The 16,834-nt window shown below is 37.5% G+C and overlaps 1 protein-coding gene across 3 annotated transcripts in view; it reads right to left on the reverse strand.

The window, feature by feature from the left end:
- The window catches only part of BRWD1 (bromodomain and WD repeat domain containing 1), a 129,550-nt gene that overhangs the window by 60,362 nt on the left and 52,354 nt on the right, over positions 1-16,834 (reverse strand). For all 3 annotated transcript variants that reach the window (XM_030806374.1, XM_030806375.1, XM_030806377.1), the window contains 4 exons: positions 14,081-14,266; positions 11,310-11,493; positions 6,475-6,568; positions 3,393-3,524 (listed from right to left, as the gene is read on the reverse strand). In XM_030806374.1, coding sequence (XP_030662234.1) covers positions 3,393-3,524; positions 6,475-6,568; positions 11,310-11,493; positions 14,081-14,266 — 596 coding nt within the window. The remainder of the gene's footprint in view (positions 1-3,392; positions 3,525-6,474; positions 6,569-11,309; positions 11,494-14,080; positions 14,267-16,834) is intronic.

Raw genomic sequence — 16,834 nt, forward strand, 5'->3', positions numbered from 1 at the left:
GATCTCCTGACCTCGTGATCCACCCACCTCGGCCTCTCAAAGTGCTGGGATTACAGGCACGAGCCACTGCACCCGGCCCATGCTGCTTTTTATATAAATGTATGAAAGTTACTGAACCTCCATATCTGTACCCCAGTTTCCTGATTTTTAAAAGAATCCCTTTATAAAAGTGTCTTAATTCCTACTTGTTGGAATGATGAAATTAGATAACGTGTAAAACATCTAGAATAGTGCCTCCCAGGCATAATAAAATGCATTAATGTTTAGCCCTTTTATAGCACTTTTTCCATATTGATTCTATCATTTTGTATATCCTTGACAGTAATTAATGTATTTCCACATCAGTAATGATAATGCCACTACATACCACCCTAGCCTTTCTAGACTGACCTTACATAACAGTTTTCCCAAAGGAAACCATCCCATGTCTACTATGTTAGGCAAATTCAAGGTACTTGAGGGGGAGAGGTTGGAACAGAGCTGCATGGTAAAATAGTTATTTCCAAACTAGGATACTACACCTTCCTCCCAAAGGCAAAGTCTATATATAACCCTTTATTCCAAACCATGATATAACCTGACTATCCAATTGCTTAAGTCATACAATGGAAGTTACATATAGAACCTTTGGAAGAAATATATATATATGCAGAAAAAGAAAAGGGTCAACCAGCATAAAAATGACAGATAATAACTATTTCCTATTATATCCTGGGGGACAGAGCAAGACCCCATCTCAAAAAAAAAAAGAATGTAAAAACATTCTCATTACATAATACAATAGTTTAGCCAGGTAGGGTGGCTGGTGCCTGTTAATCCCAGCTACTTGGGAGGCTGAAGGAGGATAGCTTGAGTCCACGAGTTTGAGGCTACAGTGAGCCATGACTGCACCATGCACTACAGCCTAGGCAACAGAGCAAGACCCTGCCTCAAAAAAATAAAAACAGTTTAAATAGATGGTTTTAATCATAATCGTAGCTAACATTATTGTGTATTAGGCACTATTTTAAACACTTTACGTTATTGATTAATTCTCACCACACCTCTAAGGTACACATTACTGTGCCTCTGAGGTACATATTACATAGGCAGAGGCACAGAAAAGCTAAGCAATGTGCCAAAGTAAAAGAATTTGGATTTAAACTCAAACCCCATGCTTAACTATTAACCTACTGCATCATAAGACAATTAAATGAACTTTTCAGTCATACCTAACACTTCATTCCTCAAAACATTACTCAGTCAGGAAATTTTAACACTGTAGTATTAAATACTTTTTTTTTCTTTTTGAGACAAAAGTCTCGCTCTGATGCTCAGGCTGGAGTGCCGTGGCGCAGTCTCGGCTCACTGCAACATCCACCTCCCAGGTTCAAGCGATTCTCCTGCCTCAGCCTCCCAAGTAGCTGGGATCGCATGCACCTACCACCACATCCAACTAAATTTTGTCTTTTTAGTAGAGACAGGGTTTCACCATGTTGGCCAGGCTGGTCTTGAACTCCTGACCTCAGGAGTGATCTGCCCACCTTGGCCTCGCGAAGTGCTGGGATTACAGGCATGAGCCACCGTGCCCGGCCTATTAAATACTTTTTACCAAAAAAATTGGTTTCTCCCTCAAACAAATCAGAATGAAGACCAATAGCTTACAAATGATTATTAAAAATCAATCAAAGGTATTAAACAAAGACTTAGACACAATAGCAAAAGAACAAGCTACTAAGGAAAAAATAAAATGAATGTCATCAATATTTAAAACTTTCATCCTTCAAAAGACACCACCAAAGAAGTGAAAAGACAACCCACAGAATGGGAGAAAAATTCTACAAGTAATATATCTACAAGTCACAAAGGACTGTATCCAGAATATATAAAGAATTCTTACAACAATAAAAAGACCCCCCAAAAAAAGTGAAAAATAAGCAAAAGAGCTGAATAAGCATCAAACATGTTCAACATTACTGGTCATTAGGGAAATGCAAACTGAAACCAAGAGATACTACTTCACGCCCATTAAGATAGCATAAATAAAATGGAATAATAACAATCATTGGTGAGGATGTAGAGAAACTGGAACTCTCATATTTCTGGTGGGAATATAAAATGGTAAGCCAATCTGAAGGAGTCTGGCAGGTCCTCAAAACGTTAAAACATAAGACTTGCCATACGACCCAGCATACCTTCTCCTAGCATGACCCAAAAGAAATGAAAACATATGTCTAAACAAAAACCTGTCATGAATGTTGATAAGCAGCACTATTCATAATAGCCAAAAAGTGGAAACAATACAAATATCCATCAACTGATGAATGGATAAACAAAAGGTGGTACATCCAATGGGAGAATTACTAGGCAATAAAAAGTAAAAAATGAAGTATTGATACATGCTACACAAATGCTCAACATACAAATCATTAGAGAAAACATTATGCAATGTCAAAGAAGCCAGTCACAAAATCATATTTTAAGAGCCCATCCAGCTGGGCGTGGTGGCTCACGCCTGTAATCCCAGCACTCTAGGAGGCCGAGGTGGGTGGATCACAAGGTCAAGAGATCCAGACCATCCTAGCCAACATGGTGAAAACCCCTTCTCTACTAAAAATACAAAAATTAGCTGGGCCACCACTCACCTGTAGCCCCAGCTACTCGGGAGGCTGAGGCAGAAGAATCGCTTGAATCCAGGAGGCGAAGGTTGCAGTGAGCCGAGATCGCACCACTGCACTCCAGCCTGGCAAGACAGTGAGACTCCGTCTCAAAAAAAAAAAAAAAAAAAAAAAGGAGGCGGGGGGGCCCATTCATATAAAATGTCCAGAACAGGCAAATGCAGAAAAAGAAAATATATCAGTGATTGTGAGGGGCTGGGGGAGAGGGAGGGACTGGCAAGTGACTGTAAATGGAAATAGGGCTTCTTTTAGGGATGATGAAATGTATTAAAACTTAATAGAGGTGACGATGGCCCAACTCTGTCAATATACTACAAGTTATATATCCCTTATACAGAACGCTTGGGAATAGAATTGTTTCAGATTTCGTATTTTTTCAGATTTTGGAAAATTTGCATTTGCACTTACAGGTTGAGCATGCCAAATCCAAAAATCCAAAATCTGAAATGCACACTAGAACATCATGTTTATATACAGAAAGTTTCAGATTTTGGTGCATTTCAAAATTCTGACTTGGGATGCTCAACATGTAAAACCACTGGATTGCACAAGTATACGGTGTGTGACTATCTTAGCCATTAAAAGTTTTTGTTAACATTCAAAATGTGAAATTTCATATTAATCTCTGCAGAATACTGTGTTTTCATATAAATTTGGGGTATATTCATTCGAAGTAAAGAATTAAGCCAAATTCATTTAAGATTATCTTATAACATTTTAAAGTTTTCCACTCACATGTCTTACAGAGCTTGAAGACTCATTTCCAGAAGATAACTCACGCCAGGTACGATTTCTTCTACCATAATTTGGATATTTACGCCTACAGGTCCTTTGTCTAGACTGTGACGCCAAAACCACTGAATCCGACTGAAACACAGAAAAACATGCGAATGAAAATCAACACCTAAATAAGGACAATATCAACAAAATGGGCTTTCTATCAAGTTTCCAAAAGGATTTAAAGAAAAAAGAAAAAAAGGCTTAAAAAGAAGGTAGTATTTTTGCCATACAGTTTTAACTCACGCTTAGTAATTTTACTTTTAAGGTCCTTAGAAAACATGAGAAAATGCACATTAGATGGCATTTTCCAAACTATGCTGTAAGTTAACTGGTTTACCACGAATGAGGGAAAATAACAATAATCTGAAAAGGATGTCACCTTAAAAGTATACATCTCAGAAATGAAAAATACATATTCGTATATTATGATGCAGTAAGCAACTCCTCAAGGAATGTCTCACTATCTCTATACATAGGTGTAAAGAAAAAATGTTCAACATACTAATCATTAGAGAAATGCAAATCAAAACCACAATGAGATACCATCTCACACTGGTCAGAATGGCTATTATTAAAAAGTCAAGGCCAGACGTTGGAGCTCACACCTGTAATTTTAGCACCTGGGAGGACAAGGCAGGCAGATCACTTGAGCCCAGGAGTTCGAGACCAACCCAGGCAATATGGAGAAACCTGCCCCTAAAAAACAACAAAAACAAGAACAAACAAACAAAAACCAAAAAATTAGCTGGGCATGGTGGTATACAGCTATAGTCCCAGCTACTAGGGAGGCTGAGGTGGGAGGATCACTCAAGCCCAGGAGGTTGAGGCTGCAGTGAGTGAGCCATGATTGCACCACTACACTCCAGCCTGGGCAAGATTGAGACCCTATCTCCCAAAAAAAAAAAAAACTGGGGGGTGGAGGGCATCAAAAAATAGCAGATGCTGGTGAAGTTGCAGAGAAAAGAGAATGGTTATACACTGCTAGTGAGACTGTATCTTAATTTAACCACTGTGGAAAGCAGTTTGACGATCCCTCAAAGAACTTAAAACAGAATTACCATTCGACCGAATAATCCCATTACTGGGTATATACCCAAAGGAAAAGAACTCATTCTACCATAACGACATACATACACCTATGTTCACTGCAGCACTATTCACAATAGCGTAAGACATGGAATCAACCTAAATGCCCATCAATGGTAGACTGGATAAAGAAAATATGGTATATATAAACCATGGAATACTACCCAGCCATAAAAAAAAAAACGAGATCATGTCTTTTGCAGCAACATGGGTGAAGCTGGAGGCCACTATCCCAAGCGAACTAACATCAGAGTAGAAAACCAAATACCACATATTCTAACTTACAAGTGAGAGCCAAGCATTGCATACAGAAGGGAACAACAGACATCAGGACCTACCTGAGGGTACAGGGTGGAAAAAGGGTGAGGACCAGGAAACTACCTATCAAGTACAATGCTTATTATCTGGGTAACAAAATAATCCATACACCAAACCCCTATGACTCACAATTTACCTATATAACAAACTTGCACATATATCCCTAAAGCTAAAAGTTTTCTTTTTAATGTTCAAATATTAACTGTAAGTATGTGTATTTTCAAGTTTTCAATGTTTAATTTGTTATCTGTGCTTTTCAGTTCTGAATGTTTTATCAAAACATTCAGTTCTGAATGTTTTTATCAAAACAGAATAATCATTCAAAATCAGCCAAATAAAGTAACTATATTGGTTTTAGTTTTTTTAAAAGGCATGCCATTCCCCAACCACAAAGGCAGATGAGATTACCCAATGAGAGCACATATTCCTTAAATTTATGCACAAATCAATTTTCACATGAGTGGCCATCTGTCTAATGAGCACTGGTCAGTTTTAGAATTTCAACATTATCACTGGATGATCTTAAAATGAACTGAATTTTCCTTAATTTGTCAGTACTGATTTTGGCAAAAACTCGTATTAATGAGTTTCACAAGTGATAATAGGTTAACATGTAGGTGGGCCAAACTTTCACTAAGAAAAACTAGAAAATCTGGTATAAAATATATTTTTTAACAAATCTGTTTCAAGGCACTTTATGCCTTAAAAGGTTATGAAGAATCACAGAACCAAGATCAAAAAAAGAAGATGTGTGTGTGTGTGTGTGTGTGTGTGTATACATATGTGTGTGTGTGTGTGTGTGTGTGTGTGTGTGTGTGTATTTTAACCCTAGAATTTCATTCTGGAAGAGGAAGCTGGGAGGTTTAGCAAGTAAGCAAAATCACAAGACTAACTCACGAGTTAGGCTAATAAACTTGCAATTCATAGCCTCCTATATGTAGGGGAATCCCCCAGGCTTTGGCTGTTAGCCCAAAAGGCTACAGCCTAGACCTGTAGGTAAACTACAGATAGAACAGTAATCCCAAGGAACTAAAGCCCATTCTTGTTTGGATAAGGCAATATAGGCTTGAGAGTGGCCCCAAAAGGCTGCCAGAAGTCAATGCAAATCTTCTCTGGGAACGAAGCCATCCTGTGCTTCAAATCTTTTCTAACATTTAACAATCAAAAAAGAAACAAAAATATGATGATAAAAAAGGAGAAAAATCAACAGGCAATAGAAAATGGTCCACAGGGAAGCAAGACATTGAAAAAAATGAAATTACCAGACCTGTTTTTAAAATAGCTATGGCTGATTTCCAAGTAATTAAAACAGTGAGAATTTTAGTAGAAAACTGAGAGCCCTTTAAAAAAAATAATAAGAACCAAATGAAAATTCAGAATCAAATAATTTAGTAACTAAAATTAAGAACTCAATACCATTGTTAGGCACTAGGCAATTTTTCTCAAGTTTTCAAACTACTCCTTTCTAACAGCTATATAACCTTAAGTCTACTATTTTAAATCCCAAACAGAAAACCTTAAGCAAGAAATACTCCATTTCAGATGAAAGTTACTGATAGTTTGATAAATCAAAAAGAAAACTCTAAATTTCAATTTAATTTCTAATTTGCTAAGAAAACAGAATTTAGGTTACCTTATGTGAGAGCTGAAGAGTCTTTCTTTTTCTTCCTATTATATAAAGATTTCTTTCCTCTTCACCTTTCTCTAATCGGAAGTCTTCCAGCTTCCTACAAATTTAAATATCCAGTTATATTAACTACTGAACTGATGGATAACTAAAGGATATAAAGAATAAAAACCAGTGTGATTCTATAAATCATAAGTTTATATACTTTAAAAATACACAAAATCTCTAAAGTTAAAACACATTAAAAATTTATATGAATATAAATAAAATCTCAGAGGCAGTTAGAAAGACCTATTTTTCATATTTGAGGCATAAATATTCATTCATTTGTTTTCTGATTGGTCCTATTAGGACCAATTCAAACAGAATCTCCCATAATAGCTTTTCAAAATGTCTTCATGATTTTCCAAGATTGCAATTCCTTTCTCTAAAGAAAAAATAAGCACAGAGTCTGCCTTCTCCACATTTATTCAAGCTATGTTTGATAATTTATAGAAAACAAGAATAGCAATGTTACTGGTTTTTCTAATCACCTGTATTTCACTCACATGATACAACAAAAAGATTATGTTATTGTGACCAATTTCAAAGCAAAGGACCTGCCACCAAGAAGAAGGTACTAAAAATCATTTTTCTTCTCTGGAAAAGACTGACTGTCCCGTTTCTCCACCTGGAACATTATTAAAAACACGTGGATTTTATGTTTTTGTTTACTTTAACATCTCAAAGGAAAAAGGTTTAATACTGAAATCTAGGCCACGCTCCAAGGTATAACTAGACACTCAACAGAGTGTAAGAGTAAATGCTGTAAGGACAAAAACTGATTTTTAAGAAAATTGCATTTTTCTCTAAGTACACCTGACAGCCCACACTCAAGATTACAGTAGAACATTATTTTATCCAGCGGGGATTTCTAAAGCAGACTCAACCTTTCACAGGTTGTCAACTTCACCGCTTTATTTGTGTTTAAGGAACCATATAACGAGATTTTCAGCTTGCAGCCAAATGAAAGTCCCACCTGATATCTGTTATGTTTCCCTTTGACAATAAAGCAATACATACAATTGATTCTCGATTAATAAAACAAGGGAACACTTGACATAGGTATCATTTTCAGCTGTGTGCACTTTTACTCCTAATGAGATGGTCAGCTAAGAAAAGGGGTATTATCAAAGATCATAGAGTGTATATAAAAGAATTGTTATATGGCCGGGCGCAGTGGCCCACACCTGTAATCCCAGCACTTTGGGAGGCCAAGGTGCATGGATCACCTGAGGTCAGGAGTTCACGACCAGCCTGGCCAACATGGTGAAACCCCGTCTCTACTAAAAATACAAAAAATTAGCTGGGCTTGCCAGCTAACTCTGGAGGCTGAGGCAGGAGAATCGCTTGAACCTGGGAGGTGGAGGTTAAAGTGAGCCAAGATCACACCATTACACTTCAGCCTAGGCAACAAAAGCAGAACTCCGGCTCAAAAAAAAATTTTATAATGAATAGAATTTCTACCGTTATTGGATCAAGACAAACTACGTGCCTGAATCCTAGGCACAAAAAGAATTACTTATACTGGTAAGCAACATTATAAGCTCATAGCTCTGCACAGCTGTCATTTACCTTTATGCTTTTATACCTATTACCTAAATTTTTTACAATGGACACAAACTTTCATAGTCAGAAAACAAATTTTTAAATACTCTTCATCCTTATCAAATGATATCCTTACAGTTATGCAAAATTCATCCTTGTTTCCACTATTGGAACTGTTGCCATGGGCAATGATCACCATATCTCAATCAAGTAACGCCTTTATAAAATCTCACATGAGCTTTATTTTAGAATGAAATGCTAGAAAGAGCTATGTTCTTTTTTCTGAAAATTATATTATGGCAGATAGCTAGCTGCCGTTCTCCTTTTCTTCCTTAGAAACACAATAGCAATTTTTATCCAGGCTCTTTGCTGCTCTAAATAGATACTGTGTTACCTACTCTCCTCCTTAGCTTATTATGGTCAAATGACAGCATTCTGGTCAATGAGTTATAAGCAGAAATGCCACATGGCTACTTAAAGCAAGTTCCTTTGACTAGAAACGCCCTTTTTGACATCTGAACATCTTTCTTCTTTTCTTCTAAATTTCAACCTACATCACAAATACAGATATGTAATAGCTACAGCTTCAGCAGCTATCTTGGACTACACGGTGACCTTAAGACTAGAAGCCAAGGCTGGATGCGGTGGCTCACGTCTGTAATCCCAGAACTTTGGGAGGCTGAGGCAGGTGGATCACCTGAGGACAGGAGTTTGAGACCAGCCTGGCCAACATGGTGAAACCCCATCTCTACTGAAAATATAAAATTAGCCGGGTGTGGTGACCCATGACTGTAATCCCAGCTATTCTGGAGGGCTGAGGCAAGAGAATTGCTTGAGTCCAGGAGGAGAGGTTGCCGTGAGCTGAGATCATGCCACTGCACTCCAGCCTGGGTGACAAAAGTGCAGCAACTGTCTTAAAAAAAAAAACAAAAAAAAAAAACTAGAAGCCAAGCTCCATGAAGGGGGTGAGAAACACAGGAGTCTAAGTTCCTGATTAACTGTGGAACCACTATTCCAGCCTTAGATTATTTCTAGTCTTCCTTTGGGTAAGAAAATAAATGCTTGTGTGTTTAAGAAACTAATTTTTCAGGTCTTTCTCTCTTGACACCTGTTTGCTTCCCTTGGTTTTGAAAAAGTATCCCAAAATGACACTTTTGGTTCTGATGACCATAAGACTTAGATGCCAATTTAAAACTTAATTACAGCATACTATATAAATATTGATTTTCTATATTTCTCATCACAATTCCACATTTTGCTTTTCACTATTTTCTAGTCCTTCCCAAATTCACAGAACAATATATAAGTACTATCTAATAACACTCCAGCATTCACTGAAACTCTTCTGGTTAAACATATAAAAACACAAAAATAAATTTACAAAATTATCTTCAAGCTATTAAGTTATTATGACACACAAACATGAGAAAATACTGAAACATTTTAGGTATCATTCAAAAAAGTATTTGCTGCTTCCATTTCAATAACTCAACTCAGTACATTACAACTCAGCACCAAGGACACTACTGCCCATATTATAATTACAAAACATCATTTCTACACTTGATCTTAGCCAAAAGGCCAAGAAGCAATATAAAATATCATTTCTTAGGCTGGGCACGGTGGCTCACACCTGTAATCCCAGCACTTTGGGAGGCCGAGGCAGGCAGATCACCTGAGGTCGGGAGTTCAAGACCAGCCTGACCAACATGGAGAAACCCCGTCTCTACTAAAAATACAAAATTAGCCAGGAGTGGTGGCACATGCCTGTAGTCCCAGCTATTCAGGAGGCTGAGGCAGGAGAATCACTTGAACCCGGAGGCAGAGGTTGCAATAGGCCGAGATCGTGCCATTGCACTTCAGCCTGGACGAGAGCAAAACTCTGTCTCACAAAAATAAAAGAAATAAGATTTCTTACTAAAAGAAAATTGGTCTGCTTAATTTCAGATATAGGTCAAAAATTTACAAGATGAACTATAATATCTTCCCCTGTCTCACAGTAAGGATGCTATGGAAAACTACTAGTCATTTTGAAAGGACAGGGAGCCTTGAAAAGAGGCTCCTCATCGCTAGAAAAGAGATGATTTAAACATCAATAAAGAATATCAGAAATAAGTTAAACCCCAGCTATTTGATTTATACATTAAAACACACACACATACAAATTGGTCGCTGTTGAATAATGAAAAGAATATTTTGAGGGGAAATAAAGCAAAACAATCAAGCATCTACTCTGCCTTTCCTATACAAACTTTGCTACTTGATAATTAAGTATACTTGGGTAGATTTCTTTTTTAGAAGTGTCCAAGATAATAAATGAAGAAGTTTTCGTAGAGTTAAAAATCATGATTATATAACAGCTAATAAATTAATGAATCTAGACATTAAGCATTGATAGCTGCTAACATCACAAAAACCGAGGCTATTTATGTGTGCCTTCTGATAGAATTATCACTTATGAAGCAGTCTTGCAAAAAACCGAAAACATTTATGACACCTGAAACAATTGGAAATTTAAACACAGCCTGGATATTTGGTTATACTGAGAAACCAAGGTACGGTTTTTTTAAGGTATGGTAACAGCATTATTTTATATATTTTAAAACTTCTTATCTTTTAGAAATACACACTAATATGCTTATGGACAAAAATAATATTACATCTAGGATTTCTTTCAAAATAATACTGAAAGGACAAAAGTGGGTGTGTGTGTGTATATGGATAAAAAAAGACGGAGCCGGGCGCGGTGGCTCATGCCTGTAATCCCAGCACACTGGGAGGCTGAGGCGGGTGGACTGCCTGAGGTCAGGAGTTCGAGACCAGCCTGGCCAACATGGTGAAACCCTGTCTCTACTAAAAATATAAAAAATTAGCTGGGCGTGGTGGCAGGCGCCTGTAAGCCCAGCTACTCAGGAGGCTGAGGCAGGAGAATCGCTTGATCCCAGGAGGCGGAGGTTGCAGTGAACCAAGATCACGCCACTGCACGCCAGCCTGTGCAACAAGAGTGAAACTCCGTCTTGAAAAAAAAAAAAAAGAAAAGAAGCAAGACTGGCTCTGAAAACCTTTAACATAGTAAAAACATTAGAGAATAATTCTGACATTTTCCTACCACAATTACAATAATAACATTCCCACTCATTACTAATATATTTATACAATTATTTACACAATTAATGGAATACAGAATGTGTAAATAACCATATGAATATATTTTCACAGATAGAAACATTATAAATAGATATCCTAAAACAAACCTAAATATGCCTAGTGGTACCTCTGGTACAACCACTCTTCGTTTCCAAGCCTGCAGGTCACGTTCTGTAGCAATCTGACTGCGTGGAGCATTTTGATGCATCTGACGAACACCTTCAACTTGTCCACTACGTCGCAGACCAATATTTGGAGGGGACTGAATGTCTAAGCTCAGTCTTCTAAAACCTAGGAAAAAATGATGAGGAAGTGATTCCAATACACTTTTAAACTAATATACATTTAGCATGTAACAAGCACACGTTCACCTAAGATGCACACACCAAAAATAAAGAACTAAGAGAAGATAGTATCTACTGAAAAAACTTTGTGAGAAAAATCTTTTTTAAATTTATTTTCTGTACAGACAAGGTCTTGCTATGTTGCCCAGGCTAGTCTCAAACGCCTGGCCTCAAGCAATCCTCTTACCACGGCTTCCCAAAGTGCTGGGATTATAGGCATGAGCCACTGCACCCAGCCTGACAGAATCTTAACATGACTAAGATCAAAATGTAGAATACTGAACAAACATTAACTATTAAACCTCAATTTCAATTTTTATTAGACTTTCTGAAATTATAAAATGTACATTTTACATTACATTATATATGCATTCCTAAAAACTGTGCCTTCTTCAAAATTACACACCAAAAAAAGTCTTTTTGAAAAATTTGCGCTGAAGACAGACAGCTGAAATCAAAGTGGTTTTACAAGAGCTCTTACAACAGTAATCATGATTCTCATGATTCTCAAGAGATAATCTGAGCCACCAAGGCAAGTAGCTGTCAAGATGGTTATTAAAAAGTCAAACAAATAAAATGTTGTGGGTAAATGCCATCCGTGCTTAAACTATAGCTGGGCAAGTGGGTGATGAGGCAATGAAGACAACAGTGACGCTCTGAGCCCGAGGGGCTGCTGTTAAGGTGGGTATAGGAGGCTGAGCAACCTCCCATGAGCTGGAAGCCACAGAGACCAGCCTCTGAGGAGGAAGTCCTAGACAAAGTGCTCATTTTCTTACAATAGAAGGTAAAGGGGCTCCTGCTACTAACACAACAGAAAAACTGAGGGTGATATTGATTCTTGTGGGAGGCTATGGAGCTGTACTCCAGCTATGCCAGCTCTTCTTGCCTAGGGAAAAATCCACGAGTGAATGCAACTTCTGCACTCTTCTATGTACCACACTCTATTTACCAATCACATGTGTACCAATGTGCATTAGAGAACACACTATGCTTCACCAACTTCAAATGGCATTAAATGCCCCACTAGTAAACCAAGCATTTATATTAAAATACTATATATTGAAAAACATTTTTGAACTGAGAAATATAAATTCTAAATTTAACTGCCCAAGTCATAGCGTTATTCTCCAACAATTTGAAAACATGCATAAAGTTATTTATCACATCACTTATAACAGCAAAGCATAAGAAACAACCTAAATGCCCATAAAGAGATTACAAAGATTAGTTACTCCACACAGAGGAGGAGTATGAAGCTATTAAAAAAAAAAAAAGATGAAGAATTCTGTGAACTGATACAATTTCTAGAATATACTGTTAAGGCAATACAGTAGGTGCCAGAAGAATGTGTTTATGTATCTTGTGCCTCTTGCCATGACAGACTGAGGACATAGCATCAACTATTCAGTATTCCTGCCTAAATGCTTAACCTGAACCCAATTATGAGGAAATAATCAGACAAATCCAAATTGAGAGAAATCTTGTGAAAACAACAGGCCTGAATCTTTCCAAAGTACCACTGCTCTGAGGAAACTTTTCTGGATTAAAAGACATAATTCTAAAATGTAATGAGCAGGCTTGATTAAATCCTAAATTTTTTTTTTAAAAAGGGCATGAGGAAGGACAGTTAGTTATTGGGACAACTGGGGAAGTGTAAGTAAGGATTCAAAATTAGATAGCAGTGCTATATCAACAATTATCATATTCAGCTTGTTGAATGTGATCACTGTATTATGGTTATATAAGAGAATATCTCTGGTTCTTGGATGATATAGGATGAAGCATTAAGGTATAAAGTGTCACAAGTCTTACTTTCAAATGCTTCTGAAAAAAACATATAGGAATGTGTGTGTGCACACATACACAAAAAAAAAAGCTAAAGCAAGTATAGTAATATAAGGAATCTAGGTAAAGAATATATGGCTTTTCATTGTATCCTTCTTCCAACCTTTCTTTCCAAAATAAAAAAATAAAGTCTTATGCTGTAAGTTTAAGAGGAAAAAAGTACTATTTTAAATGAATAATGAAACTTGTAAATCACATTGGACTAGAAACAAAGTAAATAGTGGAACTAATTGAGAGGAGACTGGTGATTGTTATGTATTTACTTCTACACTGCGCTTTTAAGGACTCAACACTGAAAACTCACTAAGTTTTCAAACTTTCTGATTCAATAAGAAAAATCATACTCTACCCAATACAGTTTTTCAAAAATTACCAATGTTAAAGCAAAGAAAAGCTAGAACTATGGTTTTATTTTAAAAACCAATTTGTTATTCGCTCCTATTTAATACAATTTTGTAAATACTATATTTTTAGAGCACAAAAGGCTTCAGCAGTACTTGAAATTCAAATACTCATTTGCTACTACATTATCTTACACCTCATAAGGCTACCTTCAGAGTACTAATTAAGTTGTAAAAATACATTGTTTACTTAAGTTTCTCACATTACATGTACCTGACAAAGACTTTGTTTACTCTTTAATTTCAATGCAGCCATATTCAGGTAAAATATTTATCATTATTTATTACCTCTCCGGGGTGTTTCTTCACCATTTGAAAGTCCTCTTGGAATAGTATCCTGATCTGCTCCCATTCTCTGATCTTGCTGCTGCTGCAACTGTCTTATCATTCCATCAAGAATACTCGATTCTGGGCTGCGTTCATCATTATCATTGGTTTGCAGGCTTATAATTTGTTCAATCACCTCTCCATCACCTACAAATTCAATTATTTAATATATGATCATATAAAAGCAGAAAACAAAAAAAATTCCGTTAGGGTACACATTAAAATACATTAACGATGGTCAGAATTTCCCATTTTTGAAAAATAACCAGTTTAAAAAGATACTCTACATATTCACCAGCAAGTCAGCGAAAACATTCAAAGCCAACAAAAGTCCTCCTGTAGGGGACTAAATACTACAAAAACCTGAAAGCAGCCTCTGAAATTCCTGCCAAGTGGAAGCATGGAAACATGTTTCTGTAAAACTTTATTATGCTATTTCACACTAATGCCCCTCACCATATTCGATATATTTCACTAAAATCTTATTCCCCAGAGTCTCTAACTGGAACAGAGCAACTATGGGTCATTTCCAATGTAGAGAAAATCCCTGAGATTTAATTTCTTCTCTATGTCTTAAGAAAGGGGAAAAAAGGGAGGTAAGACCTTTTTTAAGCCTTCAACAAGACTTTAGCTCTCCCTCTGCCCCAAGAGTCCTCGGAGAACAGTGAAATTGATGGTGGTAACTACACAAGCCTCTCCGACTAATCTCAAATTACTCTCTTAGATATGTTTTTAACATAGCTAGTACCCATAATTCTTACTTCAAGTACAGAGTTTTTTTGAGACAGAGTCTCACTTTTGTTGCCCAGGCCGGAGTGCAGTGGCGTGATCTCGGCTTACTGCAAGCTCTGCCTCCCGGGTTCAGGCCACTCTCCTGCCTCAGCCTCCCGACTAGCTGGGACTACAGGTGCCCACCACCATGCCCGGCTAATTTTTTGTATTTTTTTTTTTTTTTTTTTTTTAGTAGAGAGAGGGTTTCACTGTGTTAGCGAGGATGGTCTCAATCTCCTGATCTCGTGATCCACCCACCTCAACCTCCCGAAGTGCTGGGATTACAGCCAGGGCATGGTGGCTCACATCTGTAATCCCAGCACTTTTGGAGGCCAAGGCAGGTGGATCACTTGAGGTCAAGAGTTCGAGACCAGTCTCTACTGAAAATACAAAAAAAAAAAATTAGCCAGGCCTGGTGGTGCACGCCTGTAATCACAGCTACTCGGGAGGCTGAGTCTAGAGAATTGCCTGAACCCAGGAAGCGAAGGTTGCAGTGAGCCAAGAGCATGCCACTGCACTCCAGCCTGGGTGACAGAGTCAAACTGTGTCTCAAAAAAATAAATAAATAAATAAATAAAATAAAAAATAAAGGAGATTAATAAGGTAATAACCAAAAGGAATGCAAAGATATAACTTGCCACCATAAAAACAGATAGAGAAACTGCAAAACCTCATATAGTATTATGGGATGGGCAAGGGAGGACATTTCCATCCTGCTACCTGAGTAAGATTCCCTTGCGTATCACTAATAATGTCTTTGTTTTGCTATGGAAACCAATAAAGAACTTAAAAGAGCTAAATGTTATATGTCATATTAACTTTGTCTTTAAAACTTTTATCAGTCTCAAAAAATGAGTTGAAAAGGCAGTACATAGAGCCTTAATCTAAAAAGATAAGATTTTAATTAGAATTGCTTATAACACAAAATTCCTAAGATTACAACATGATACCAAAGGGAAAACGGCAAAGATTTCTAATCGTCATTAAGCCAAAATAACCTAAGTCTATATAACTTTTCTTTTTTTTCTTTTTGGTAGAGACAAGGTCTTGCTATATTGCCCAGGCTGGTCTTGAACTCCTGAGCTCAAGCAATCCGCCTGCCTCAGCCTCCCAAAGTGCTAAGATTACAGGCATGAGGCCCTGCACTCAGCCTAACTTTTCTTTCATAACACAGAACACTTAACTGTTAACTTCTCAAATATCAGAATGTTAACTGTCTCTATGGAATAATACAGTGGATACTGAAATATTGAAGGAGGGTTCTACCCATGAAAACTTAACTGCTACAGGAAGTGTCCTTCTGCCATAAACAATTACAATAATGGAAAAAATATATGTAAAACAAAAGCTTTCAGACACTAGACAACAGGCAGCACAAGACTGTGATCCCTGAGAGAAGGGGAACAATGGAGACAAACCCTTCTTGATTGCTCCAGATTACTGTCTGGAGGTAGTCTCCAGGTTACAGAACAGAAGAGAGAACCCAAACAGCATCCACAGATCTAACTGAGTTGAGGAGACAGAGGTGAGAGTTTGCTGGAAGAGGAATGTTAAAATACGCAGGACTGAATATCAGAGGAGAGTGAACTGCACACAAAGCTCCAGAGATCTGTGATGAGGTCCCATCAATTATTTGACTAAATACTGATACTTGGCCGGGCATGGTGGCTCACGCCTGTAATCCCTGCACTTTGGGAGGCTGAGGCGGGCGGATCACCTGAGGTCAGGAGTTCGAGCCCAGACTGGCCAGCATGGTGAAACTTCATCTCTACTAAAAATACAAAAATTAGCCTGGTGTGGTGGTGCACACCTGTACTCCCAGCTACTTGGGAAGCTGAGGCAGGGAAACTGCTTGAACCCCAGAGGCGAAGGTTGCAATAAGCCGAGATCACACCAATGAACTCCAGCCTGGGCAACAGAGCAAGACTCTGTCTCAAAAAAAAT

Source organism: Nomascus leucogenys, chromosome 25, assembly GCF_006542625.1.
Source record: "Nomascus leucogenys isolate Asia chromosome 25, Asia_NLE_v1, whole genome shotgun sequence".
Taxonomy (NCBI): domain Eukaryota; kingdom Metazoa; phylum Chordata; class Mammalia; order Primates; family Hylobatidae; genus Nomascus; species Nomascus leucogenys.